Source organism: Chiloscyllium plagiosum, chromosome 26 (genome assembly GCF_004010195.1).
Source record: "Chiloscyllium plagiosum isolate BGI_BamShark_2017 chromosome 26, ASM401019v2, whole genome shotgun sequence".
Classification (NCBI taxonomy): domain Eukaryota; kingdom Metazoa; phylum Chordata; class Chondrichthyes; order Orectolobiformes; family Hemiscylliidae; genus Chiloscyllium; species Chiloscyllium plagiosum.
In genome coordinates this window covers 12,546,109-12,572,837 of record NC_057735.1, presented here as the reverse complement: position 1 = coordinate 12,572,837, position 26,729 = coordinate 12,546,109, and the positions used below count along the sequence as shown (strand labels likewise).

At 42.6% G+C, this 26,729-nt stretch overlaps 1 protein-coding gene across 3 annotated transcripts in view; it reads left to right on the top strand.

Moving 5' to 3' along the window:
- Window positions 1-26,151, top strand: part of LOC122563098 (N-fatty-acyl-amino acid synthase/hydrolase PM20D1-like) — an 83,863-nt gene extending 57,712 nt beyond the window's left edge. Inside the window, exons 8-12 of one of the 3 annotated variants that reach the window (XR_006315482.1) lie at window positions 5,373-5,451; window positions 12,451-12,522; window positions 15,051-15,216; window positions 18,993-19,136; window positions 19,724-19,811. Coding sequence is in view for 1 of the 3 variants with exons in the window: in XM_043716524.1 (XP_043572459.1) it covers window positions 5,373-5,451; window positions 12,451-12,522; window positions 15,051-15,216; window positions 19,724-19,823; window positions 25,034-25,163 (547 nt within the window). In the remaining 2 variants the exon portion in view is untranslated. Of the gene's footprint in view, window positions 1-5,372; window positions 5,452-12,450; window positions 12,523-15,050; window positions 15,217-18,992; window positions 19,137-19,723; window positions 19,824-25,033 lie in introns of those variants that run through there. The other 2 variants (XM_043716524.1, XR_006315483.1) reach the window with 2 other exon arrangements.
- The last annotated feature ends 578 nt before the right edge of the window (window positions 26,152-26,729 follow it).

Genomic DNA, 26,729 nt, shown 5'->3' with positions numbered 1-26,729 from the left:
TACACTTTCCTTGAGCGGCACATTGCTGGTGTTATCATAGCCTTCTGCTGTAGCAAAAAAACCATGCAGTGTGTTATCGGAAAGAGTTATTCAAACTTCTTCCAGGTGTTCTTCCCATGTATGACAGACAAAAGACAGAGAGTCACTTCAGAATTTAATTAAACACAAACCCTTTATTTAACTCTCTAGGTAGCAATACAAAACATATTCGTTGCAGCCTTTAATTTTTACCTCATCTAACTCAACTTCATCTTTAGCTCACTTCATTTAACTTCACTTTAACTTAATTCACATTTACCAGTAACCCTAATTTTAACTTGAAAAACTTGGCTTGAAACAAATAGCACTCCGATTCAAATGAAGCAGCCAACCTCCGCCCCCAGTGCAGATGTTTGCCTTATGGTTCTTTGTCTCTCTGACAATCACATCAGGGGAACAAACGTTACGAATATGGGTCTCGAGCGGTCACAATGGAAAATTAACTTTATCCCAAAGTGTGCTCACCTTTCCAGAAACTTCAATGGCACTCAGCCAATAAATTGACCAAAACCTAATTCCAATATTCAATTCCAGATGGGATCTAGTGGATACGGCTATCATACCACCAGAAATGGGTCACTCAAGAAAAGCGTGGATAGAGTGTGTTTTTGATGAAGGATCCTGCCTGAAACTTCGACTCTCCTGCTCCTCTGGAGAACTTTATACCGTTCTCCATGTAAGGTGATAGTGGTGCCAGTATGTTTGTCAAACCACTATGGCACCTCCTTTATTTGGTCAACAGGAACCGGCAGGTCATAGCTTACAGGACAGGACCCAACATGTCCCGACTGCAGTTTTAAACTAGCTTGGCCAAAGTTCCTAGCATGCTTGATTGTAGCTCTTAATGAGTCTCGTAGCCATTTCTGCTGCTAGCCGCCTGACCACAAGTGGATTTCCCACCGTGACGTTGAAACTTTAATCATTTCCCCAGCCCTCAGTTTGAGCCCATGCAATCATCATTTCTGGAAAAACAACATAGAAATTAGGAATTGGAGTAGGCCTTTCAGCCCTTGAGCCTGCGCTGCCATTCAACCTGATCGTGGCTTACCTTTCCCAACGCCATATTCCCCTTTCTCTCCATAACCCTTGAAGCCTTTGATATCCAAATATTTATTAATCTCTTTTTTGAATATCTCAATGATCTGGCTTCCATAGCTTGCTGTAGTAACAAATTCTATATGTTGAACATCTGTTTTGAATGAAGATGTATTTTCTAACCTCAGTCCTAAATGGGCCTACTCCACATCCCGAGACTGTAACCCCTGCTCTAAACTCCCCAAACAGGGAAGAACATCCTCCCGGCTTCTGTGCAGCCCTGTTAGAATTTTACGTATTTCAATCAAATCACTTCTCACTCTTCGAAATTGTCCACTCGAACCAATCTCTCCTCAAATGCCAGTCCAGCCATTTCTGATGTCAGCCCAATGAGTCTCTGCTGCAGTCCCTCTATGGCAAGTATCTCCCAACTAAGGCAGGGAGACCAAAACTGCACTCAATACTCCAGGTGCAGTCTCACCAAGTCACTATAAATGCAAAGTTAAAAATCACACAATACCAACAGGTTTATTTGGAAGCACTAGCTTTTGGAGCACTGTTCCTTCGTCAGGTGGTCATAGAGAATAAGATCGTAGGACACAGAATTTATAGCAAAGGTTTATAGTGTGATGCAACTGAAATGATATATTGAAAAAGACCTGGATTGTTTGTTAAGTCTCACCTTTTAGAATGATCATGTTGGTTTCAGTTCTTTCATATGTAAATCCAAGAATGGCACAGTGGCACAGTGGTTAGCACTTCTGCCTCACAGTGTAAGAGACCCAGGTTCAGTTCCCGCCTCAGGTGACTGACTGTGTGGAGTTTGCACATTCTCCCCATGTTTGTGTGGGTTTCCTCTGGGTGCTCTGGTTTCTTCCCACAGTCCAAAAATGTGCAGGTCAGGTGAATTGGCCATGCTAAATTGCCCTAGTTGAAACTTTATTGCTGGAACAGCACAGCAGGTCAGGCAGCATCCAGGGAACAGGAGATTCGACGTTTCGGGCACAGGCCCTTCCTCAGGATTGCCCTAGTGTTAGGTGAAGGGATAAATGTAGGGGAATGGGTCTGGGCTGCGCTTCGGCGGGTCGGTGTGGACTTGTTGGGCCGAAGGGCCTGTTTCCACACTGTATGTAATCTAAAAAAAACTTTTTGAAAATTATGTTCTCCAGTGAACTTTAACAATAGGTGCCATGTCAGCTCGGATAATGTAGGTGTGAGGCTAAAGTCTGTCTGTCTCTACCCCAATTTTCAGACTGATCCTATTTCTAAAAAAGGGATTTACATGGATTCATGCAGTTTTTGAGCAAACTGAAATGTAATTCTGCAAGTACAAATTCACCCCACAAACTTGTGGGTGTGTATGTTTGTGTGTGTGTGTGTGTGGTGGGGGGGTAGGGTGGGGGGAGATGTGAATGTCTGTGAGACTGTATAGATGTGTATGTGTGTGAGTGTAAAAGGCTGTGAGAGGGTGCTTGCGTGGGTGTGAGTGTCAAGGGTGTGCGGGTTTGAGCATATGAGAGAGAGAGTCTGCGTGAGGGTATGGGTCTGTAGGAGTGTGTGTGTGCGCACGCAATGCAGTGAGGTCACCTGTAGTGTGACATGACTGGCACCTCCAAATCATGACTATAATTGCAGGAAGACATCCCTATTTCTGAACACTATTCTCACAATGAAGGGCGACATGCCACTTGCCTTCCAAACAGCTTGCTGCAGCTGCCTGTAATATTTCAAAGAACCGTACAGCATAGGAACAGGCCCTTCGGCTCACCAAGCCTGTGCCAACACATGGCATCTTTCTAAACTAAACACCTTTTCTCTCGACACAGTCTGTATACCTCTATTCCCTGGAAAAGCACAGCAGGTCAGGCAGCATCCGAAGAGCAGGGAAATTGATGTTTCTGGCCGGAGCCCTTCATTCCTGAAACGTCGATTTTCCTGCTCCTGGGATGCTGCCTGATCTGCTTTGCTTTTCCAGCAACACACTCTCAACTCTGATCTTCAGCATCTGCTGACCTCACTTTCTCCTTCCTCTATTCCCTGCCTATTCATGTATCTCTCAAGATGCCTCTTAAACTTTGTTGTTGTATCTCCCTCCATCACCTCCTGGCAACACATTCCAGACACTGCCCTCTGTCATATCTCCTTCAAAGTCCCCCCCAATTACCCTAAATCTATGTCCCCGAGTGATTAGCATTTCCGGGGAGAAAGATTCCAATTATCCATTCTAAACATGCCTCTCGTGCATCCATCAGGTCACCCCTCAGCCTCCAGCATTCAAGTAAAAATGAACCATGTTTGTCCAATCTCTCCTCATAGCTAATACCCTCCAAACAAGGCAACATCCCAATAAGCCTTTTCAGTACCCTCTCTAAAGCCTGTACATCCTTGTGGGAGTGTGATACAATATTCCAAATGTGGCCAAACAAAAATTCTATATAGCTGCAACATGAAATGCCAATTTTTTTATACTCTATGTCCCAACTGATGAAAGCATTTATGACCAGCTTATCCACTTGTGTTATCACTTTAAGGGAACTGTGGACTTATACACCTAGATCTCTCTGTATGTTATGCTTCTAAGAGTTCTCTCATTTACTGTATACCTCCCGCCTGCACTAGACCATCCAAAATGCATCACTTCATATTTGTCTGGATTACATTCCATCTGCTAGTTCTCCGCCCAAGTCTCCAGTCTATCTGTATCCTCTAACAATCCTCCTCACTATCCACAGTTTGCCCAATCTTTGTGTTGTCCACAAACTTACTAATCATTGGTGTACAAGGACTCCCAGATCCCTTGGCTACTCCCCAAATTATCACTATTTAAATGACGGTAAATTCAAAGAGTTTAGTTCAATAACAATAGAGGGAACAGTGATATATATCCAGGTTGAGAGATTGTGTGAGCCTTGCACTGGGATATGAGAGTTGTTCTGACACCATTGCTGCTTCTAATGCGAGGGGCATGGTCATATGGGAGGTCAGTGCTCGTGAAGGAATTTTGCTGAGATTCTGGGTTGTCCTCTGAGGAGGGGTCGAGCAGAATGATCTGAATGGTCATCTGAATATTTCTGGTGTTTAGAAAAATGAGAGCTGATTTCACTGAAGACACCAAGAGAGCCTGACATTGGCTGCTGCCCCATGGATGAAGTTCTAGAATAGGGGGTTGCAATCTCAGCAAAAGAGGTCAGCCATTTTGGACTGAGTTGAAGAGAACATTTTTCATAAAAAGTATGCCTTAGAACATGGAGATGGGAGGAAATGTAGACTACTCAATCCTTCATGCCTTCAATGGGATCACGCTGAGCTGATTTGCATACCACATTCAGGCAAGCCTGAATGCTTTCACCTCTCTTGCTGGTCAAGACTCTATATCTACCTAGGCCCTAAAAGTGTTTGAAGACTATTTCCATCACCTGTTGAGGAAAAGAGCATCAAAGATTCACAACAACAAAAATTATCAGCATCTGTTTTAAATTACTTTGTGGCCCGTATGTTTGAGATTCTCCCACTAAAGGAAACATCCTTTACATCCACCCTGTCAAAACCCCTCAGAAACTTTAGATGAATATGACTGTGGCCACATCATTAAATCCTGACCAATCCCTATGACCTATAAAAACATACGAGCCAGAAAGTTGCACAAGTTAGGAATTCTCTGGCATTTTTTATTCCAGACCAACCATGGTATAGTCAGTAGTTGAGCAAGTTCAATACTGAGAGGATTAATAGATTAGATTAGATTACATTACATTACAGTGTGGAAACAGGCCCTTTGGCCCAACAAGTCCACACCGACCCGCCTAAGCGTAACCCACCCATACCCACACATTTACCCCTTACCTAACACTACGGGCAATTTAGTATGGCCAATTCACCTGGCCTGCACATCTTTGGACTGTGGGAGGAAACCGGAGCACCCGGAGGAAACGCACGCAGACACGGGGAGAACATGCAAACTCCACACAGTCAGTCGCCTGAGGCGGGAATTGAACCCGGGTCTCTGGCACTGTGAGGCAGCAGTGCTAACCACTGTGCTACCATGCTGACCACATTATTAAAGATATCAAGGGGAATGAGAAAATGACAGGAAAGTGGATCTGCTGTAAAAGTTGAGACATAAGCTCATTAAACATCAGAACACTCTCAAGGGGTTGAATAATTTAACCATGTTCCTATCTTTCACTTTCCTATGAGGTGCCACAGTGCATCCTTTCCTGTTAAATTAGTACAGCTGGAGTACATGCAACAAAACGCTTAAAAACAAATGCTTTCTCTCTTATTCCTCTGTTGAACAGAATGATGGAGAAGAAACCAAGTACAAACAGTCTGGTTCGTACGACCACTGCAGTTACAGAGTTTTATGCTGGGATTAAGGTAAAAAAAATCCACAACTTAATTTCGCAAATCAGGAGCTTTCTTTTTAAAAGTGTATTTTGGCATTTTATCATACTTGTTCTCAACTGCATTTGGCTTTTGTCACTTTTTTTAAAAATGTGGGATGTGGAAATAACTGTCAAGAGTAGCACTAATTTCTCATCTTAACTGCACTTGACCTGAGTCACTTTCTAGATCATTTCAGAGGGCAGTTAAGAGTCAACCATGTTGCTGAGGGTCTGGAGGTATTTGCTATTTGCATGTCAATGGTTGGCATGGTGACTCACTGGTTAGCACTGCTGCCTCACAGCGCCAGATATCTAGGTACAATCCCACCCTCGGGCGACTGTCTGTGTAGTTTACACATTCTCCCTATGTTTGCATGGGTTTCCCCCATGTGCTCCATTTTTCTCCCACGATCCAAGATGTGCAGGTTAGGTGGATTGGCCAGGGATCGGGTGGGTCTGTGTGGGCTGCTCTTCAGAGGATCAGTGCAGACTTGATGGGCTGAATGGCCTGCTTCCACACTGTAAGGATTCTATGATTCTCTGAAACAAATTGACAGGTTCCCTTCCCTGAAATGCATGAGTGACCCCAATTAGATATGGCAGCATTTGTGGAGAGAAAATCAGAGTTAATGGTTTGAGTTATAGAGTCATAGAACATAACAGTCAACAAATTATAGTTTCATAATCGATATTACTAAGATTAGCTTTCAACATCAAATTTACCAACATAATTCAAATTTCAACAGCTACCCAGTGGCATTTGAACCCATACTCCTGGAGTATTAGTCCATGGATATTACCATACCACTCCCCTTTTGCTCTATATCTAGGCTGTAAAAGTGTTTGAAGACTGTTTCCATTACCTTTTAAGGAAGAGAGCTCCAAAGATTCACAACAACAAAAAAATTATCAGCATCTGTCTTAAATTACTTAATGGCCCATATATTTAAGATTCTTCCACTAAAGGAAACATCCTTTACATCCTCCCTGTCAAAGCCTCTTAGGAATTTTAAATGAATCTGACTGTGGCCTATCTCCTCTGACCTATAAAATCATACGAACCAAAAAGTTGCACGTTATTTCATTTTTATTCATTCATGGGATAAGGACGTCACTGGCTTGGCTAATATTAATTACCCAACCCAGAGGGCAGTTAAGAATCAACCATTGCTGTGGGTCCGGAGTAACATGTAAGTTAGACCAAGTAAGGATGGCAGTTTCCTACCCTAAAGGGCATTAGTGAACCAGATGGGGCTTTTCCAATGGTTAGCAATGGATTTGTCACCATCATTAGATTCTTAGTTCCAGATTCTGATTGAATGCAAATTCTGCAGGATTCAAAACCAGGTCCCTGAAATGTTACCTGGGTGTCAGAATTAACAGATGATTGTTAATACAACGAGGCTATCACCTCCCCTTACAATGCAGCTTTAAAGAGCAAAATGTTATAATGAGTCAAAACAGTCATTTAAGATTATTTTAATATGTCTGAGGAATTTGGTTACTCTCAACTTTAATCACCTTTTAAGGAAGAGAGTTCCAAAGATTCACAACAACAAAAAAATTATCAGCATCTGTCTTAAATTACTTAATGGCCCATATATTTAAGATTCTCCCACTAAAGGAAACATCCTTTACATCCTCCCTGTCAAAGCCCCTTAGGAATTTTAAATGAATCTGACTGTGGCCACATCATCATGAGATTTGAGTGAATTGCGATAAATTATTAATGAGATATTTAATGAATGCCCTGAGAAGGTGGAGAAAGTTCTTGAATCACTGCAGTCCATCTGGTGTTGTTGGGAAGGGATGCCCAGGTTTCTGGCTCAGTGAAAGTGAAGGAACGGTGTGTGACTTGGAGGACATCTTGCAGACAGTGGTGTTCCAAAGTGTCTATTGCCTTTGCTGACCCTTCAGAGGTCTAGATTGGAATGTGTTGTCAAAGGAGCTTTGATGAGTTACTGCACTGCAAGCCCCTTGTAGGTGGCACGGATCTCTGCCACTTCTGCCAGTGATGGAGGCATCAAAAATATTTATGGGGTGGATGGAATTCTGATCAAGTGGCATTGTTTACCTTAACTCCACATTTCCGACCCATTTACCACGTCCCATGATTCTCTTCGTAGCCAAGAAAGAGCAAGTGGAACATCCATTCTATTAATCAATCCCCTACATGCACCATATATCCACACATGAGCACTCTGGGCAAACCTATACCTTTTACTCATTAACCCGGTTGAAGTCATTGTCAATTGCAGCCTTATAGCTTCTCATGAGCTTGCTTGCCCTGATAAGTCCTGCCAACATAATGCAGAGGATAGAATGCAGCCCAATAAACCTATCAGTGAAATTCATGGGATACAGTCAGGGACATTCCCTGGAGTCTTTTATTTAATCGATTTTCCTAATCAACCAGTTCGCCGATGTTATTACACACCTCTGGAACAGGTGAGACTTGAACCTGGGGCTCCCACTATATTCCATGGATCATGTGGCGAGTGTTCTGTCACTGTGTATCTACAAAGGAGAGTTATACTGGTTCCTGGCTGAGGGGAGATTCCATCATACAAGAAGATATAAAAGGGATCTAAGGGGCAACTTCTTCACACAGTGGGCGATACGTGTATGGAATGAGCTGCCAGAGGAAGTGATGGAGGCTGGTACAACTACAGCATTTAAAAGGCATCTGGATGGGTATATGAATAGGAAGAGTGTAGAGGAATATGGGCCAAGTGCTGACAAATGGGACAAGTTTAGGTTGGGATATCTGGTCAGCGTGGACGAGTTGGACCGAAAGGTCAGTTTCCGTGTTATACACCTCTATGACTAAGTAGGAATAATATAATGTAAAGCCTGATCAATATAGCACCATGGACGAATTTTGAGGGATTTTTTTCAGGGTTTTTTTGCCTTCATTGATCCTTTCTGTGGAGTGGGGATGGGAAAAGGAAAGTCCATTTTCTTTTTAGTCAAGGCTTTACATTTACTGTTGGCCTTCATAACAAAGTACAGAAACTGGGGTGTCTTACTTCAATTATACAGGGCCTTGGTGAGACCACACCTGGAGAAATGCATGTAGATTATCTCCTTATCTGAGGAAGGATGTTCTGGCTATAGAGGGAATGCAGCGAAGATTTACCAGACTGGTTCCTGGGGTGGTGTGTCTGATTAACAGGGAGATAATGCAATGGTTAGGACTATGTTTTTAAAGCTAAGTGTATTGTTTTTTTGAACAATGAAGGAATTAAGGGTTACAGTGAGGGAGTGGTTAAGTGGACCTGAGGCCAAGAAAAAGTCAGCCATGATCTTATTGAATGGCAGAGCAGGCTCGAAGGGCCAGACGGCCTACTCCTGCTCCTAATTCTTACGTACTTATGTTCTTCTCATCACTAGAATTTAGAAGAATGAAAGGACAGTTCATAGAAATCCATAAAATTCTAATGGGATTAGAGAGGGTAGATATGAGAACAGTGACTGGGAAATGGGCCATTTAGAATGGAGATGAGGTGGCATTTCGTCACCCAAAGAACAGTGAGTCCTGTGCAAATCACTGCCACAGAAAGTGATTTAATGTTTTCAAAAAGGAGTTTGATTTAGTTCTTAGAGCGAAAGGGCTCAAACGATATGGGAAGAAAGTAGAAACAGGGTGCTGAAGCGAATGATCAACCATGCTCATGCTGAATGGCAGTCCAGGCTTGAAGAGCCAAATGGCCTACACCTGCTCCTGTACGCTATGGTTCTATTTTCAATGTGTGAGCCCACTGCAGGATAATGGCTCGTGAAAGCCATATATCATTGGTGAAGACGGGCTGGTATGGTGCAACGATAGTGTTCCTACCTCTGAGGCCTGACTTCAAGTCTCATCTACTCTAGAAGTGTGTAATGACATTTCTGAACAGATAGATTAGAAAGTCTCTCCATCCTCAGTGATGTCTGCGGAGGTGGGGACACACTGGGGCCTAGTGTGGAACTTGCAGTGTTCTATGAATGCTGTCTCCACCCACATCAGTGTATGATATTAATAAATGTTCCTGTTCGTCAGATTGGGGACAGAATCTCCCTTCTACAAGTCCACCGAATAGGACAGCTTAAAGTAGAGTGGCATGTTGACACAGTGGTTAGGACTTTAGCCTTACAGTCCCAGGAACCTAGGTTCTATTCCAGCTTCAGGTGACTATCTATGTGGTGTTTGCATGTTCTCCCTGTGTCTGTATGTATTTGCTCTGGTTTCCTCCCACAGTTCAAAGATGTGCAGGTGAAGTGGATTAGCTGTGGCAAATTGCCCATTGTGTCTAAGGATGTGTGGGTTAGCTGTAGGGATGCTCTGCAGAGGGATGGTACAGTCTCAATAGCCTGAATGGCCTCTTTCCACTCTGTGGGGATTCTAGATGAAGGCCATACATTTTTTATGCTCCTTGTCCAGGACTGATTACTGCAGTGTCCAAGAGCAGAGACAGAAAATGCTACAAATACAAATTAGGTCAGTATTTCCAGCATGTTCTGCAATAATTTTAGTTTTGTAGCATCTACAGTTTACCTTTGAATAGATAGCAAGATACAGGGTTTTAGGACAGTTCTAGAAATTTGACAATCTTAGAATAAATTTCTATATACCCTGGCAGTGATAAAAATTTGTACCTCACAAAAAGAAAGCATTAAAAAAAATTGAGGTGAGTTATTTTCTCTAACGTGAAGAAAGAATACTGATTCAAAAAATGTTCCTCCTCCCATATTTTTAACCTCCTTGAGTGACTGCTAGGTTCAGTGTTACAGAGAGATGTGCGTTGAATGTTTTTGGAAACATTTGCTAACAATGTGAAACGTAAGCATTAATATCAGAGGAACATGATCTGTCGGAGATCCCAGTCACCAGGATCGTTGGCCTAGATATTTTTGTTTACCTAGAAATGAACAATTTGCATCCCTGAATCGAAAGCCTCTGGCATATTTGAAGCAAGCATCATTGTAGCAAGAGCTGGTTTAGATATTTGATTAATTATTATTCATCCAATCAGGAATATTACAAGCTGTTTAAACATTGACTTGTTTCAAAACCAGGTTGATGGATAAGCTTTAGGTGAGAGACAATATTCCGCATGCTGATCTCTCTATTGTTCTGGGTTTTCATAAAGGGATTTGTTCAAACATGCAGCTGTCATCAGCTTTGAGTCAACACGCTAAATTTATCTCAGCACTTTCTTTCGCTCCCGTGCTTTCTCTTTGTGTGTGTCTCTCTCAATTTCTCTCTCATTTGGTCCACTTTCATCTTGCTTTCTCACGCAGTTTTTCTCTCATTTCTCTTTAATTTTGGGAAGACAGTATTAATGCCACTGGTCTAATCGTCCAGAAACCCAGGCTAATGTTCAAATCCCACCACAGCAGATGATGAAATTTAAATTCAATAGAAATTGGGAATTAAACATTAATCAAATAAGACGTTTTCCACGCTGTATGACTCTATAGTTGTTTTAAAACCTGGTCTGGTTCACTCGTTTTCCTTTACCTGTCCTGACCTACACGTGACTCCAGACCTACAATAATGTGGTTACTCTTAACTGCAGTCTGGGAAATTAGGGATAGGCAAGAAATCGTTGCCAGTGATACCTGCATCTCGCAAATGAGTGAAAATAAAATTTCTCTCTCATCCTTGTTCTTTTTCTGGGCTCACTCATTGGTGCCCTTCATTAAAAACACTGGAATATTCTATCTACTTCTGGACCTAACAGGTCTTCAGACAGTTGCAAGAAAATTTGAGAATGTTTCCAGGGGTGGGGATCTTCTCTAGGAAATGCTGGGGGTGTTCTCCTTGCAGAGGCGAGAGTTAGGGGGATATTTCAGAAAGTGTTCAAAACGTTGAGAGGGCCTGGACAGAGTAGATAGAAATTATGTTCATTGGTAAACAGATCACCAACCAGAGAAGCACTGATTTAAAACCATTGGCGAAAGAACCAAAGGGGGACATGAGGCAAAACTGTTTTTCACCCTGATTAGTTAGGATCTGGATCACACTACCTGACAGGCATTTTCAGTCATAGTTATCAAAAGGGAATTGGATCCATGTTTGAGAGGGAAAGCTGTTCAGCATCATAGGGACACAAACAATTAGTTGGGAATTTAACAATTTCTGTTTACATGAGACAGTCTTGTAGCCCATTATACACAGTATCAAAGACTAAGACCCAACTACTACGTGTAACATGGTGGCTCAGTGGTTAGCACTGCTGCCTCACAGTACCAGGGACCCAGATTCGATTCCAGCCTCAGGCAACTGTCTGTGTGGAGTTTGCACATCCCCCGCCCCATATCTGTGTGCATTTGCTCTGGTTTGCTCTCACTATCCAAAGATGTGCAAGTTGGTTGGATTGGCGGTGCTAAAATTGCTCAGAGATGTGTAGGTTAGGTTAATCAAGATAAATGTAGAGTTATAGGGTGGGGGATTGGGTCTGGGTCGGTCACTCTTTGGAGGGTTGGTGTGAACCTATTGGGCCAAATTGTTTGTTTCCACACTATGGGGACTCTATGATATGAAACCGACTCTCAGTCTAACTGTTTAACCATGTGCAGAAGCAACATTGCCAGTGTGGGACAAATAGGCTTCTGCTCCCAACCATTAGAGCAATAATGTCAATTTCAATTGCTTACTTTGTCCTATTTAGTGTGGTTAGCTTGGGTGGCTGGTTTGTAACGAGGAGTGATGCTAACAGCACAGGTTAGTTCCCACACTGGCTGATATTACCATGGCTGTTCAATCTCTCTCCTTGCCTGAGGCATGGTGTCCCTCAGGTTAAGCCACCACCAGTCAACTCTTTCTAATGAGAGCAGCCCAATGGGACTATGGTAACTTTAAGATCCAGAATAAGTCACAAGTTGGAACAAATCTTGTTTCGCAGGTGGTAGGGTTTGCATTGCCTTGTGTAGAAAGTCAGTGAAGAGTTGCTGCAATTTCACTGTATATTCCATGTCAATCTTATTCTTGTTCCTTTCTGTTCAGGCGAATGTGATCGCTCCTTTCGCGAGGGCGACCGTGAATTTCCGGCTCCACCCAGTCCACACTCTGGATGAGGTAATTGGAATACGAATTGAGAATGATTCTGAATGCAAACTCCAGTCTTAATTATCATCTGGTTATAGAGTTGGGGCTAACAGCAGATTGAAGAGCTCTTGTGGCACAGGGGTAGTGTCCTCACCTGCCAGCCAAAAGGCCCAAATCAAATCCCACTTGCTCCAGAGGTGTGTTTTAACATCTCTGAACAGGTTGATTAGCAAAACAACTTGGAGGCGGATTGGCTGGTGTTGAAATATCATTGACTTACGTGCTGGTCTCCAGTTCTGGTTCTGCTTGTGTGAAGCCAAGATCGGGGGAGGTGTGGGAAGGGTTTGCGAGAGGTGGGTATAACAGCCACCTGCTCAAAAGCAATGGGAAGCCAACAAAGAAAATTAAAGGATTTCTTGATCATCGGATCGCTACAATGTGCAATCAGGCCATTTGGCCCATTGAGTCGACACTGACCCTCCAAAGAGCATATCATCCTATCCCATAACCTCACATTTCCCGTGGCTAATCCACCTAGTCTGTACATCACTGGACAGATGGGCAATTTCCCATGGCCAATCCACTAATCTGCACATCCCTGGATAGAATGGGCAATTTCCCATGGCCAATCCACCTAACCTTCACATCTTTGGACCATGGGAAGAAACCAAAGCACCCAGAAAAACTCTCACAGACACAGGGAGAATGCACAAATTCCACACAGTTGCCCAAGGAGGGAGTTGACCCTGGGTTCCTGGCACTGTGAGGCAGCAGTGCTAACCATTGAGCCACCGTGAAGTCCCAAGACCCCCTGGACACACCAGTTGGAATTTTACCCACCTCAGATGCAATACAGCCAGTGGATGGAGTTGGCAGATCTTGGTAGGAAGGGGTGGCACTAATGAACCCTGCTCACCCCCTGTACTCATCACAGCCACACAGCCTCCATTACGGTCACCTTATGACAGCCTGGCTGATACATTGTGAAATCTCTTCAGACGGCACCTCCATTGTGAGACCACCTTCTCTTTCCCCCACCTATCTCAGCAGCTCCCTTCTCTAACAGTGAGGCGGCCCACCTTTGAGTGCAGGAGGATGATGAAGTATCCTTCAAGTCTCCGGGGCCTGCCCACTGTTCTTAATTCGACATGGCTCATCCAAGCTGCTACTTAATGCATTGCCACCTTCTCCAAATTCACCCTCTGCATCCCAGAGCCAGTCTGTGTGGGGATTTGACCTGAATCTCCTTCCAAAGATACAGTAGACATCCAGCAGCACCTTATTTTGATTGTTTCCAATTATTGATAATTACGACTGATGTTAACTCAAACATCCTTGAAATAATTTTGATATTTGTTGGTCAGCCAAATGGTGAATTTTCTCAAACTCCTTTCACTAACGTTTGGCCAGAATTGTGATTGATCTAGGACTTAGCTGTCACTAAAGCAGAAACTCTGGCCTCCTAAGCCACGGATTGTGGGTTCAAGTCCCTTCTGGAAAGATAGCATGGACTGGGCTTGAAGAGTTAAATTGATTTGTTCCTGATTCATGTTCAGTACGTAATGCCTATGGTGTAATCAGTATGGGGGAATTAAGGGTTGTGGGGAAAAGGCAGGAAAGTGGAGCTGAGGATTAGCAAATCAGCCATGATCTCATTGAATGGCGGACCTGACGCTATGGGCTGAATGGTCTACTTTTGTTCCTATGTCTTAGGGAGACGCTTTGGAGAATCCAACTCCCATCTTTTAATGTTCTGCAGTAATGGTTTCTTTAGAGACTATGCTATCTCTTTGTGGATGTGGTTCAGTGCTTCACTATTATTTACAGTATGTCACCACAAAACATCCAGAAATAAATGAATGAATTGCAACATGTTCCATTACAGCCATATATCCACCCACATGTTACCTTGACTCAGTGATGGCCCATTTACCTCTGTGTCAGAAGGTTGGGGATTAAAAATTCCCTCCACGTACATGAGTAACAAGTCAAGGCTAAAGCTCTGGTGTGTAATAGTGAAGACAGGCTGCATAGTCAAAGGTACTGTTTATGGATGTCCCTCCCAACTTTCTGCTTGTGAATGTGTGCCACTATTTGAAGAGCAGAAGGGTTCTCCTGTTGTCTTAGCCAACATTTATCCCTCAACCAACAATCACCAAAACATAGGAACTGGGCATTTATCATTATTCCATTTGGGCCTTCCAATGTGCAAATTGGTTCCCCGTTATGATGAATATCCATTTATTCCAACTAAAAGTGCGATGATCAGTCTCAGTGTAATGTATCCTCCCCTACATGGTCTTACTGGTATTTGCTGATCATACTTCTGCACAGAAAACAGAACACACTGTTGAATGAGGTATCACAATGCAGCAGAGATTCAGTAATAGGATCATGCTGGTGTGTTTGTGTTCCAAGTTCCACATTCCTGTCTAACTTTGATAACCTTTTAATTCTCTCATGGAACAAGAATCTATCCACCTGTTTTAAAAATGACCCCAATTCCTTCACCAGCGAGCTCCATCAGTTAATATACATTAAAAATATTTTCTTTCCAGCTTCTCCAGCAAATTCAGCAGACTATTTCTGATGACCGAGTGAAAATTGAAGTTCTACAGCACTATCCCTCGCTCCCCATGAGTTCTTATGATGATACTTCATTCGGCTATCAGGTTATCAAAGGAACCATTGGAAACATTTTTCCTGAAGTAGCCATTGCTCCAGGTAAAAGAAATTCCTGAACAAAGAGACCTTGGAGTGCAGGTTCATAGCTCCTGGAAAGTAGAGTAGCAGGTAGACAGGATAGTGAAGAATGCATTTGGTATGCTTTCCTTTATTGGTCAGAGTATTGAGTACAGGAGTTGTGAGGTCATGTTGCAGCTGTACAGGACATTGTTTAGGCCACTGTTGGAATATTACATGCAATTCTGGTCTCCTTCCTATCGGAAAAATGTTGTGAAACTTGAAAGAGTACAGAAAAGATTTACAAGGCTGTTGCCAGGGTTGGAGGATTTGAGCTATAGGAGAGGTAGAATAGGCTGGGGCTGTTTTCCCTGGAGCGTCAGAGGCTGAGGGGTGACCTTATAGAGGTTTATAAAATGATGAGGGGCATGGATAGGGTGAATAGACAAAATCTTTTCCCTGGTGTGGGGGAGTCCAGAACGAGAGGGCACAGGTTTAGGGTGAGGGGGAAAGATATAAAAGGGATGCAAGGGGCAATGTTTTCACGCAGAGGGTGGTATGTTTATGGAATGAGCTGCCAGAGGAAGTGGTGGAGGCTGGTACAATTGCAACATTTAAAAGGGCGGCACGGTGGCTCAGTGGTTAGCATTGCTGCCTCACAGCACCAGGGTCCCTGGTTCGATTCCAGCCTTCGGCAACTGTCTGTGTGGAGTTTGCACGTTCTCCCCGTGTGTGCGTGGGTTTCCTCCAGGTGCTCTGGTTTCCTCCCACAATCCAAAAATGTCCAGTTAAGGTGAATTGGCCATGCTAAATTGCCCATGCTGCTAGGTACATTAGCCAGAGGGAAATAGATCTGGGTGGGTTACTCCACGGAGGGTCAGTGTGAACTGGTTGGGCCGAAGGGCCTGTTTCCACACTAGGGAATCTAATCTAATCTAATCAAAAAGGCATCTGGATGGATATATGAATAGGAAGGATTTGGAGGGATATGGGCCAGGTGCTGGCAAGTGGGACTAGATTGAGTTGGGATATCTAGTCAGCATGGACGAGTTGGACTGAAGGGTCTGTTTCTGTGCTGTACGTCTCTATAACTCTATGACTCTAGAGGTTTATCATCACATTTAAATTAAAGTAATTATGACGTCTGGAATCCCATGAAGGGAGAGGGATTGGCCTGCAGGTTCTCCATCTCCTGATAAAACATCCAGAAACCCTCCAAATTTCACAAGGGATTGCCATCAGGATTTGTGACTGCAGTGTTTTTGAAGTCTGGGTTGATGCATCACAGTCATTCATTAGTGTGGAGATGTTGCTCACAAATTACCAGCGAGTGTGGAAAATGCAGAACTATAGTTGAGGCCCCAGTTTGATCAAAACATCAATCAAGTCTGGAAAAAAACTGGAGGTAAGTCTGGGCGAGCCTCTGGTACAAAATATTTGTAGCTTTGCTAGAGTGGTGCTGGAAAAGCACAGCAGGTCAGGCAGCATCCAAGGAGCAGGAAAATCGACGTTTCGGGCAAAAGCCCTTCATCAGGAAGCTCCTCGGATGCTGCCTGACCTGCTGTGCTTTTCCAGCACCACTTTGATCCAGACTCTGGTTTGCAGCATCTGCAGTCCTTGTTTTTACCTTAATAATCCCAAAGCAGGCTCTCTTGAACTCTCCCTAATTCCTCCGACTTAAGTCAGGCAGATGGTACTGCTGCCTCACAGCGCCAGGAACCCGGGTTCAACTCCAGCCTCGGGCGACTGTCTTTGTGGAGTTTCTATATTCTCCCAGTGTCTGCGTGGATTTCTCCCAGTTTCCTCCCACAGTCCAAAGAAGTTACAGGCTAGGTGGTTTGGTCGTACTAAATTTCTCCGTAGTGTCCACGGATGTGCAGGCTAGATGGTCTGGCCATGGGAAATGTGAGGTTACAGGGTTCAGGGTGTGTGGGGGTCGGGGTGGGATGCTGTTCGGAGGGCCAGTGTACACTTGATGGGCCGAATGGCCTCCATCTGCACCATAGGGATTTTAAGTCTCTTACACATTCACCTCATCGGGGACCCTATATACACAAACCTACGAATTAAGATCAGGATTAGGTCCATTGAGCCTGCTTTATCATTCAATAAGATCATGGTTGGTCTGATTTCTACACTCCTCCTTAGCCCTGATAACCTATTACCCTTTTGTTTGTCAAAAATCCTTTTTCTTCTCCCTTAAATATATTCAAAGACTCACCAGATATTTTAAGGACTAGTCTTCAGAGTCTGAAATCCTTTCCTGAACTTCTTCTCCATCATTTGGAGGTGCTAGTGTTGGACTGGGATGGACAAAGTTAAAAATTACTGAACACCAGGTTATAGTTCAACAGGTTTAAGAAGCACTACCTTTCAGAGCGCTGTTCCTTCATCAGGTGGTTGAAGGTGATAAAGGAGCAGCGCTCTGAAACATAGTGCTTCCAAAGAAACCTGTTGGACTATAACCTGGTGTTGTGCGATTTTTAACTTTTTTCTCCATCCCCTTCCTTCTTCAAAACTCCATACAACTGATTTCTTTGGCCATATTTTTGATTAACTCTCTGAACATATGCTGATGGGGCTTGGCACCCATTCTTTTCCCCCTCATTCTTCAGTGAAACACCAGCAAATGCAAACATTTTTCTACTTTTAAATGAACAACACACAGCAGAGGTTTCCTCTCCTTGTTTATCCTGTTATATATCCATATCTTCAATGAGCATCTGAGTTGTGGGGTGGATTCAAATGCCTTTTATTGTGATTTACCCGTCATTGACAGCACAGCATAAAAAGTGCACAAAAAGCTTCAGAATTTCTTAACTTAAACAATTTAAACTTAGAGTGCGCACGCTCCTTCCACACTTCCCCCATCCCCGATAACTATTGGTCAGCGGAGCAGTTGTCCCTCTGAATTTGGCTCTCTGGTATAATTTAAGCTTGCCTGAGCAAGATAAATTTTGACAAGCTTGAGGCCCACCCCCAGTCCTTTGTGGTGTCTTCCAGACTCCTATCTCCTTTCTTAAGGCTTTTAACATTTGCCAGCTGCAACTCCCAATTAATTGGACTTCAGAACTTTTTAACTTTCTCATTACAGGAGATAACAGTGAATTTTGAACAAAGTTATGTGGTCGCACCTAACGTTAGAATTTTTTAGCTAACAAGCTGTGTCTTAATGTGTTCATTCAACCCACATTCCAATGTCTGCTCATCTCAACATTCATTCCTCCCTGTAACAAAATGCTAAAAACTGAGATACGAAGAGCATTAGAAAATTCATAAGTGAGCGAGAGACAAAGAGAGAGAGAGAGACCAGCTTTCTGTACTGCCTTCATTGAACTATTTGATAACTATTTGTGATTTGGTTTGAATCTTTTCCTTTAATGCTTTTCTATAACTAATGTGGATCTCTAATTATTGATTAAACAACTAATTAGTGTGAAACGTTCTTAATAATGTTAAATATTATTATCAATGCGCTATAGAGCTGCTATTATTCTGCTCGTGATTAATCAAATTTTATATATTACCTGAATCAAATGGTCTATGTCTTACAGAGCTGCTATTGTTAAGACTAAATTATTATCTAAGTCTTATGTGTTAGCTGAATCAAATGGTAAAATTATTATCTATGTCTTAGAGACTTGCTATTGTTAAGACTAAATAATTCATATGTTAAATGTTGTTGCCATTTTTCTCAAGTCATAGTCAAATTTGTTTGACTACTTTTTAAGGTTATATTTATGAGGTCAGCTATTACATGAATACTACTTTTGAGGGGCTGAAATTCATGTCTGTCAAAATTCATACTGTATCATTAGCAGAAGCCCAATGGATGTCTAAATGAATAAAGCATTAAAAGAATGAATTATGGTAATTCTGAAAACTCGGAGTGGGACACAACAGCCAGAGCACAGGAAGACCGGGAGCAGAGTGGAAAACCAGCAGACTGGACGTGACGGCTGGTACATTGACTCAGAAATGTGGACCTATTATCTGTAGAGAACTAGGGTTGACTTTTACATGGGATACATGAAAAGTTCCAGGTTATTTGGCCAAAAATAGCGAGTTGACTTTTACATGAGATTGACTATTGCTCGAGTATATATGTATCTATATCTCCCGCACATTCAGCAACCTTGAATACGTTACTATCAGTTCTGTTCTGCTGCATTCGTCAGGGACAGCCATCAGCCATTTTGTGAGCTCATTTAAAACATTGTTAAAGTTCACTTAAGAATGTAACTTTTAAATGTTCTGCTATTTACATATAAAAGAACTGAAACCAACATGTTCATTCTAAAAGATGAGAGACTTAACAAGCAATCCAGATTCTTTTTCAATATATAATTTCAGTTACATCACACTGTAAACGTTTGCTATAAATTCTGTTCTTATGATCTTATACTCCACAACCACCTGATGAAGGGGCAGCACTTAAAAAGCTAGTGCTTCCAAACAAACCTGTTGGACTATAACCTCGTGTTGTGTGACTTTTAACTAAGAGGAACACAGCCTGGTACTTGTTAATTATTTTCTTAACTTCTATTAGGTCTATGCATTGCAAGTACAGATACCAGACACTACCTGAAACTGACCAAGCAACTCTACAGATTTATTCCAATGATATTGAAACAAGAAGATCTAACTCGGTAAGAAGTCATCAGAACAATATTAATCAAATTTCAACCCTTCAACTTTTTTAGACCTCCAAGTTCTAGCTTGTCTGCTTTTAAGTAAGTCTTGGCCATTGCCTTATGTTGAAGAATGCTGGTACAGTAAATGTCAAAGCTTAGCAGGTGTTTCCGTCACTCTGGGAATGGTTAGCCCTGATTCATGATAGCTACCGCAGTGAAGCAGTGAATAATTTGCTAACTTTGTACAGAGGTACAAGGCAGATCGGTTTGATGTATAGTGTGCTTTCTTTCCAAGGACTTAATGTACGACTGATTCTCCTGATTCCATGCAATTGCGGTTTTAAATCTTAACTTCACTGGTGACTTTCTATTCTTGCTCATCATATTTCTAATAAATCGTTAACTATCATGATATTTCTAATTGGTTTCTTATATCTAAATGTGCTTTTTTATTAATTCATGGATGTGAGTGTTGCTGGCTAGGCCAGCATTTATTACCCATCGCTAAATGGCCATGAGAAGGGAGTGGTGAGCTGCCTTCTCGAACTCTGCAGTCTGTTTGGTGGAGTACACCCACAGTGCTCTTAGGGAGGGAGTTCCAGAATTTTGACCCAGCAACAGTGAAGGAATAGCGATAAATTTCCAAATCAAGGTGGCATGTGGGTTGGGAGGAAACTTTCAGGTGACGGTATTCCTGTGTATCTGCTGATCCTTGTCTTTGTATGTGGTAGAGATCATGTGATTGGAAGGTGCTGTCTAAGGAATCTTGTTGAGTTGCTGCATTGCATCTTGCAGATGGTACACACTGCTGCTATTGTACATTGCTAGTGGACAGCATGAATGTTTAAGGTGGTGTATGTGATGCCAGCCAGGCAGGCTGCTTTGTCCTGGTGTTGAGCTTTTTGTGTGTTGTTGGAGTTGCTCCCTATCTGGCCAGTGGAGAGTACTCCATCATGCTGCTGGTACGTGCCTTGCGGATGATGTGGAGGTGCTGGTGTTGGACTGGGATGGACAAAGTTGAAAATCACACAACACCAGGTTATAGTCCAACAGGTTTAATTGGAAGCACTAGCTTTCAGAGCACTGCCACCTGATAAAGAAGCAATGCTCCAAAAGCTTGTATTTCCAAATAAGCCTGTTGGACTATAAACTGGTGTTGTGTGATTTTTAACTTTGTAGATGATGGACTGACTTTGGAGAGTCCGATTCAGAAGCAGATTGTTGAACTTCCTAGCCTGCCACTTTAACTTGTTAGCTATTCCCTTAACTCACTGCTCACCACCTTCATACACCAGCTGCATCATTCCTAATATTCAAAGGGATTAAAATATCTCTTTCACGTTTTAGGTTCTTGAGCCGAGTGATGTTAAATACACTTTCTCCACCGTGATCAACCCCTTGCCCTTCTTGAAGCAGTTTTTTATTTTGTTTAGCTGAGCTATGATCCACGGGTACTGAACAAGTGAATTGGCTGCTCATGTTTTCAATGGACTGTTTGATCTGGACATCAACATGCCCAATGTCCTCACAGATCCAATTTAAACAGGGATCATCACTTAGTGATCCAGAACAGGGACCCTAATAAATTATTCTGAACCGAGATGGGTGAGACTCGACATTATGAGAAACTCTATGAAGGGGTGAAATAGTGGCTGGCACTTGATTCTGGCATTCCCCACGCCAATTCTGTGATTTCCAATTTTCAACAGTGCCTTTTAAGGTTGGCTAATAGGTCCACATTCGGTACTCCCAACCTGTCTGGTTTCATTGTGGGGACAGGCATCTCCTAACCTTCTACAATTATCATGGTATCTGCTATTGATACTTAAAGGTCAGGATGGTTGACACTCAGTTTGTAGGTAAAAAAAACAGTTATTTTAAGGAAGTGGAAACTTATGACATTTTCAAAATCACTTCTGTTTAAAAAAACACATCTTATTGTTGCTATGGGGTTAATTGGTCCCATATATTGGGTAAATGGGCCTTGTGGCTTGGCTTGAAGAAAGTAAGTGGTCTTGGGACTTGTATAGAAAGGCTGGAGGTTGCATGGATGGAGGGCATGATGTGAGTGTACAGGTGTGAGTTAGAGAGCCCAATACATTATAACTGGGACAAAGTCCCACAGCATTGAGGTGGATCCTTTAAACTGCCCACTGTGCTGCTACCTGTAACTGTCTCTGGGCTATTTCCTGGGCGGACTGTAGCCCACGTGAGCCCCAATATGCAATAAGAATGTTGGTTTTGATGGGGCCTCCTGTTGAGGTGGATGTTTGGACTATGTTGGGAACCTTCCTCCCATCAGCCACAGTTCTTGCCCTTACCATTGTCAAATCTTCCCAAATGGCCAGTCACCCACCTGATGGGAAGACTGCAATATTTACTCACTCTCTAACTCCCACAGAATACAGGTATCCCCCGCTATCCGAAATTAGTGTTCCCTGGAAACCTTTAGTAAGCCGAAAATGACATAAAGCGAAGGTGCATAATTTATATTGGAAAATGTCGCCGTTCTCCGTAAAAGCGAAAATTCTCTTCAGATTTGTGAAAACAGGTACTTATGTAGGTCTTTCATAAAAGCAAAGTGGCATAAAATGAACGTCCAAAAAGTGGGGGATGCCTGTAACTCAAATCAGTTTCACCTCTTATGAACTTGAACTTGGAACTGCTGAGTCATTCCATCTTTTAGGTTAATTTGCAGCAATAAGTGGTTTAATCAAATTTTGTGATGTATTCACACAGCCATACTCAACCCACTGGGCTTTAAGAGTACTGAGCTATCCTACAAATAGATTTCTCAGTTCCAAGCTGACTCAGTACAAAGAGCGTTCAACATTGGAACTGAAAGTTGTCCTCAAAGTAACACCTTCAGCAACCGGATGAAATCAACAAACAGTGCAATGGAATTCTGATCAGAAATGAGACTCGAGGGGTGATTGAATAGTGAATGCAATTTCATAGTCATGGAACTGAAATACAGATGTGATCCTTTCAGAAGTAACCTCTGGTCATTAGTTTAATGCTCCAATGCACTGTGCTATTACATTCAATTGTAGCGAAATTATTTCTTAAAATTCATTCACAGTATGTGGATGTTGCTGGTTAGGCCAGTGTTTATTACTTCGAGGAGAAAGTGAGGTCTGCAGATGCTGGAGATCAAAGTTGAAACTTTATTGCTGGAACAGCACAGCAGGTCAGGCAGCATCCAGGGAACAGGAGATTTGACGTTTCGGGCACAGGCCCTTCTTCAGGAAGAAGGGCCTGTGCCCGAAACGTCAAATCTCCTGTTCCCTGGATGCTGCCTGACCTGCTGTGCTGTTCCAGCAATAAAGTTTCAACAGTGTTTATTACCCACCATTCAAACCCCTGAAGGAGGTGGTGGTGAGCTGTCTTCTTGAACTGCTACAGTTCATGTGCTATAGACATTCCCAGTGTTAGTAGGAAATGAGTTCCAGGATTTTTAGCCAGTGTCTGTGAAGCAATAGTTCCTGGTCACGATGGTGAGTGGCCTGGTGGGAATCCTGCAGGTAGTGGTGCTCCAATGTACCTGCTGTCTTTGAAGGTATGGTTGGTGAACTGTTGCAGTGTATCTTGTAGGTGTTACACACTGCTGCTACTATTTGTGGTGGAGTCAGTGAGTGTAGATGTTAACTGAGGTGCCAATCTAATAGGCTGCTTTGTTCTGAATGATGTTGAGCTTCTTGTGTGTTATTGGAGCAGCACTCTGCCAGGCAAGTCATAGAATCACAGCTGTACAGTACGGAAACAGACCTTTTGGTCCAACTCCTCCATGCTGACCAAATGTCCTAAAATAATCAGTCCCATTTGCCAGCACTTGACCCATACCCCTCTAAACGCTTCTTATTCATATACCCATTAGATACCTCTTAAATGTTGTAATCATATCAGCCTTCACCACTTCCTCTAGCAACTCATTTCATACACACACCACCTTCTGCATGAAAAAGTGGACCCTTTTAAATTTGGAGAATTCCATCATACTCATGACTTGTGCCTTGTAATTTTTAGAGTCAAGAGTGTGGTGCTGGAAAAGCACACCTCTAGGACACCCACGCCAACCAGCCCCACCGCCCCATGGCTGAACACTTTAACTCCCCTCCCACTCCACCAAGGGCATGCAGGTCCTGAGCCTCCTCCATCACCAAACCCTAACCACAGTACCCCGGAGGAAGAATGCCTCATCTTCCACCTTGGGACACTACAACCACACAGGAGTAATATGGATTGCACCAGTTTCCCCATTTCCCCTCTCCCCACCTTATCCCAATCCCAAACTCTTGACCTGACCATCATCTTTCCCATCTATCCATTCCACCCTCCTCTCTGACCTTTCGCTTTCTCCTCCACCTTCATGTACCTATTGCATTCCCAGCTACCTTCCTCCCAGCCCCACCCTTTCCTATCTATCTCTCAGCCCTCCCGGTTCACAAGCCTCATTCCTGATCAAGGGCTTATACCTCCTGCTCCTCAGATGCTGTCTGACCTGCTGCGATTTTCTAGCACCACCCTCTCGACTCTGATCTCCAGTATCTGCAGTCCTCACTTCTCCATTAGTCAGGATGTGAGTAACTCGCTGCAAGATTCCTAAACTCTGACCTGCTCTTGTAGCCACTGTATTTATTTAGTGAGTCCAGTTCAGTTTCTGGTCATTGTTGACACCCAGAATGTTGATTGTGGGGGATTCAGTGATGGTGCCAACACTGAATATCAAGAGGCAGTGTTTGGATTGTCTCTTATCTTAGAGATTATCCTTCTAAGTCCTTGTGTATCATGAATTTGTCATTTACCAACCCAAATCTGAATATTGTCCAGGTCTTACTGCTTATGAGCATGGACTGCTTCAATACCTGTAGAATCACAAATAGTACTGAACATTATGCAGTCATCAGCCAACATCTGCAGTCCTCATGATGGAGGGAAGGTCTCAGCTAAAGATGGTTGGATCTAGGACACTCCCCTGAGGAGCTCCTGCAGAGAGACCCTGGAGCTGAATTGATTGGCCTCCAACAAACACAAACCTTTGTTTGTGCCAGGTATGCCTCCAGCCAGCTGAGAGATTTCTCCTTGCTTCCCATTGACTCCAGTTTTGCGATGTAATGAAGTCAGGAGCTGAGTGGAACCTTGTCCAATAACAGTCCATTCTCACAAGCAATGGATAATTGTTTAAATTATCACCTGTTTTTATCTTCGTCTCTCTGTCTCTTTAGGATACACGGTGTGAATGAAAGAATATCTATAAAGAACTACGAAGAAATTGTGGAATTCTATTTCCGACTACTACAGAACTCTGATCTAAGCAGTCTGCCGCCTTCTCACATTTCCTCTTGTGACTTGTAGAAGGTTCCTGGATTGACACGGACTTCTTTCTCTGAGATCTTCCAACTTAACTTATGTTGCAAGTAATCCCAGAATGTTCCATACAAAGTCCAACTAAAATTCAACCGCATGTATTTCTCTCTCAAAACCTTGTAGGAGATTGGGACGGTACGTCTTCCTTTGTAGACGTTTATGGGTTGGGGTAATTAGTATAACTAGTGTAAGGAATAAGAATCATGAAACATCAGCGTCTCAATGTGTAAAACAGGGTTTATCTCTGGCTTAAGTTGAGTTGGTTTACTGTGCTTAGACTTGGAAAAGTAGGGGGAAGTGTGGTGAAGGTGGGTGGCGGGGATTCGAAAGAGGGGGGAAGAAAATCAGCTAGGATTACCGAATTCCTGGTACAATACAGCAGCCCTGAGTTGGAAGTGTTATATGTGATGGGTGCTGGAAAGTTACACATTTAGATTTGACAGTTAATGTGAATGATAAAAAGGAAGCATATGGACTGGAGAAATATTGCCTCTTGTGGAGCCGTGCTGCAACAGCAACTACAGTGATGATCCATGAAACACAGCAACAAATAAAAAGACCATTGCAAATACCTACAAATTACAACTGCATTGGATCAGCATGGTCACATGAATACATCAAAATGAATATATATGCATACTATCCAATGCAAAAGAAAATGTTCCCTCTAGATTTATATGCTTGGCAAGTAATATTATCCAACACCTTTTCTCAGGTGTTGCAGTTTGTGGAATTATATTTAATGAAAGAATTTTAATGGTATTTTCACAGTAGTATTTATATAACTTTTCAGGGTAGTCAAAATGAAGGTCTATATTTAAAAGTCATTTATACACAAAATATAAGCTGCAGATTGAGGCCCTTTGGGTCAGGAAAGTTCTTCAATGCCTTTCTTGTGAGTTCACAACACTACATTTTATTTGTGCCAGATCAGTATTAAATTTATTGAATTAATAAAGAGATATTTGAAACCTGATTATGCGGCTGTTTTATTCTGTAAAGTAAAATAACACCAATTGTTGAATATCTGAGGCAGAGAATACACTTAGAAACAGAAGCAGCAATTGCTGGAGACACTCAGCAGGTCTGGCAGCATCTGTGGAGAGAAAGCAGAGTTAACATTTTGAGTCCAGTGACTCTCCTTGGCTTCTTAATCCAAGAAGGGTCACTGGATTCAAAACATTAACTCTGCTTTCTGCCAGACCTGTTGAGTTTCTCCAGCAATTTCTGTTTCAGATTTCCAGCATCCACAGTTCTGTGTTTTTATATGAGCACATTTGGATCTTGTTTTCCTGTGCTGCTTGTTTTTAAACTTATCTTTGTTCCATAGTTCATAAAATTACGGATCAAACAATCATAAGAAATAATAGCAGAAGTAGTACATTCAGCCCCTGAAGCCTTCTCCTCCTTTCAACAAGGTCGTGACTAACCAGATTGTCCTGCTTGACTTCCTTGCACATGAAAATCCGAATGACCTGAATTCAAGGTCTCAGCCTAATAATACTTAAAGCAATTTATTTCTTGTAACCATTATCTGTGCTTCAGTCTATTCTT